This window comes from Salvelinus sp. IW2-2015, linkage group LG25, assembly GCF_002910315.2.
Source record: "Salvelinus sp. IW2-2015 linkage group LG25, ASM291031v2, whole genome shotgun sequence".
Classification (NCBI taxonomy): Eukaryota; Metazoa; Chordata; class Actinopteri; order Salmoniformes; family Salmonidae; genus Salvelinus; species Salvelinus sp. IW2-2015.
This window is the reverse complement of record NC_036865.1, coordinates 22,303,041-22,305,853: the sequence shown is the minus strand read 5'-3', so window position 1 is coordinate 22,305,853 and position 2,813 is coordinate 22,303,041. Positions and strand designations below refer to the sequence as shown.

The window sequence follows — 2,813 nt, the reverse complement described above, 5'->3', positions numbered from 1 at the left end:
AAGTTACAGGTCTGTGAGAGACAGAAATCTTGCTTGTTTGTAGGTGACCAAATACTTATTTTCCACCATAATTTGCAAATAAATTCATWAAAAATCCTACAATGTGATTTTCTGGATTTTYTTTCTCATTTTGTCTGTCATAGTTGAAGTGTACCTATGATGACAATTACAGGCCTCTCTCATCTTTTTAAGTGGGAGAACTTGCACAATTGGTGGCTGACTAAATACTTTTTTGCCCCACTGTATAAACTATTTACATAATACAGGGATATTTACACAGTGATCAAACAGTTTACAGAAAACAGGTTATTTCCTCATTAAAAGAGCAATCTGCTGTTGCTTCATCCATTAAAAAAAAAAAAAAACGTATAAATTAATGATATGTACCCATTTGATTCTTGAATATAACCTCATGAGCTTAGTTCAACTATCGTACCCTATCAGAACCCAAATTATTAGCTTGTTTTACTCCAATGTTTGTAAACAAAGTAAATGTAAATAAACACTATATAGCCTCAACATGGTTAAAACTATGACTTTGATATCATGGATGGTCAGTGCTTGCATCTATAGCTCTGTCTATGAATTTCAGAGTGGTTACATTTCTCCAGCTCCGTCCCTCAGCCTTTTATCATGCAGTGCCGGAGGTCTACACTTTATTATTCTTTCAACTGCCCTCTTTAAGGCCTTACTCAACAGAATTACTTTTTGAAAAATCTGTTTTCCCTATGGTTGCGCTATGGTTGTGGAAGGCAAAGTGGGTAGCCAATGGGGACTTCTCATCTTTACTCCTAATGACACTCAGTGATGTGTTTGCAGAGGGTTGTCCTCATTGACCTCTTTTCTGTTACTATAGGTCAAGCCCGTCCTATTGGTTGCACTGCCTAAAGACAGCAAAACATTTTACATGTACCACATGCATTGTAGCCAATTTTGTTCTCTGTGTTTTATATTTGTTAAGTGTTTTTCACAGTGTGCAACAACTTGCAATGATTCCCTACCGCCTTTGGATCATATTGTTGGGATCTTATCCTGATTGGGATCCCATCCATGTTCTTAATAGATCTAGTTATAGTTTTTCCAGACCATGCCAGTTGACTGGGGCTGGTTACACGGTCAACTGGTCCCTACAACCGTTGATAGGAAGATGTCAGTCTCTGCCCTCATGGCCTCTATCCCACTGTACATGTGTAACGCTGTACGTTCTCCCCCATCAGGTCTCCACTCTGGAGGGGGTCCTGGAGGTCCGTAACGAGCACTTCTGGACGGTTGGCTTTGGCTCTCTGGTACGTCATCATGGTTTTGTCACGGTTGTCCTCATTGTACCCAGCAGACTCCCAGTGCTATGCACCACGCTCTGTTTCCTCTGCCGGCTCCCCCCACCAGATGCCAGGAACACAAAGAGAACGCCACTCACCCTCATTTAGTTTAGTGGCCCCCTTGTTGTTTACGAACAATTGGCAAGGATTTGCTCACTCAAATGAAAAGGGGACAAGTTTCTCATGCGTTGCAATTTCTCTGTTGATTTAAGACTTTTAACTGCCTCCAACTTGTTTTTGACTGACAGGAATGCATTGCTTATTTCTAAATGATAGGGTTAGGGTGATATGATCATGTACTAGATTGCCTTACACAAGCATAGTACCATGTATTCCTTTGTGTCCAAGAAGCATGCTGTGGATATCAAAGGTCAGATGTCAGTTTAATTAAACAGTCCTGTGTCGGTGAGGGGAAATTTCTGAGCACAGAGCTTCTCGTCTCCTGCCTCCAGGAGGCCATGTTATTTCATTCCAATTGTAAAGACTGAGTAGTCACACAAAAAGACAGAAGTCACATCACACTTCAATACAGGGTATATAGCATAAGAACATAAATGGTACATAGCATAAAGACAGAAATGGTGTATCGCATAGAGACAGATGGTATATCGCATAAAGACAGATGGTATATTGCATAGAGACAGATGGTATATCGCATAAAGACAGAAATGTAGTCATTCTGGTTTTTGAAACGCCTGAGATGTGAATTATTCAGTCTGTGGCTCTAAAAATGTTGCTTCACGTAAGAATGAATTAGGGAATTAAATACAGATTCTGTCTGGTCTGCTGCTATGTTAAATCTCATTCAATGAAATAACACATATTTGCACTCTGCCTAAAAGCAGCGTAATATAATGGTAACATTATGCAATAACAGCATCACTTCTGTTATATAGATAAAAAGGCCAGCTTCTTGGCTGTGCTAATTGCTGTGTGGACTAAGTTTATCCAGTAGTGTTGCTGCTGTGCCCAGTTGCCACACTGTTCTCGCCAGACTGTATTCCCTAGGGTACTGCCAGTAGAGTGGGAGGGAACTAGAGGGGGGAGGGAGGGAACTAGAGGGATGGCTGGCGGTAGGGAACTAGAGGGATGGCTGGCGGTAGGGAACTAGAGGGATGGAACTAGAGGGATGGAACTAGAGGGAGTGGGGGAGCGAGGGAACTAGAGGGATGGAAGGAGGGAGCGAGGGAACTAGAGGGAGGGAGGGAGCGAGCGAGAGAACTAGAGGGAGAGAGGGAGCGAGAGGGCTGTGCTCCTAATTGCTGTGTGGACTAAGTTTATTCAGTGGTGTTGCTGCAGTGCCCAGTTGCCACACTGTTCTCACCAGACTGTATGCCCTAGGGTACTGCCAGTAGAGGGAGGGAGAGAACTGGAGGGAGGGAGGGAGACGACTAGAGGGAGGGAGGGGGATGGATGGATGGAGGGAGGGAGGAAACTAGAGGGAGGGATGAGGGAGAGAAGTAGAGTGGGAGGGAGGGAGACAACTAGAGGGAG

The 2,813-nt window shown here is 43.4% G+C and overlaps 1 protein-coding gene across 2 annotated transcripts in view; it reads left to right on the top strand.

Annotated features, from left to right (window-relative positions):
- The window catches only part of LOC111951853 (zinc transporter 6), a 105,075-nt gene that overhangs the window by 96,100 nt on the left and 6,162 nt on the right, over nucleotides 1-2,813 (top strand). For both annotated transcript variants that reach the window (XM_023970113.2, XM_023970114.2), the window contains one exon: nucleotides 1,218-1,286. In XM_023970113.2, the coding sequence (XP_023825881.1) occupies nucleotides 1,218-1,286 (69 nt within the window). The remainder of the gene's footprint in view (nucleotides 1-1,217; nucleotides 1,287-2,813) is intronic.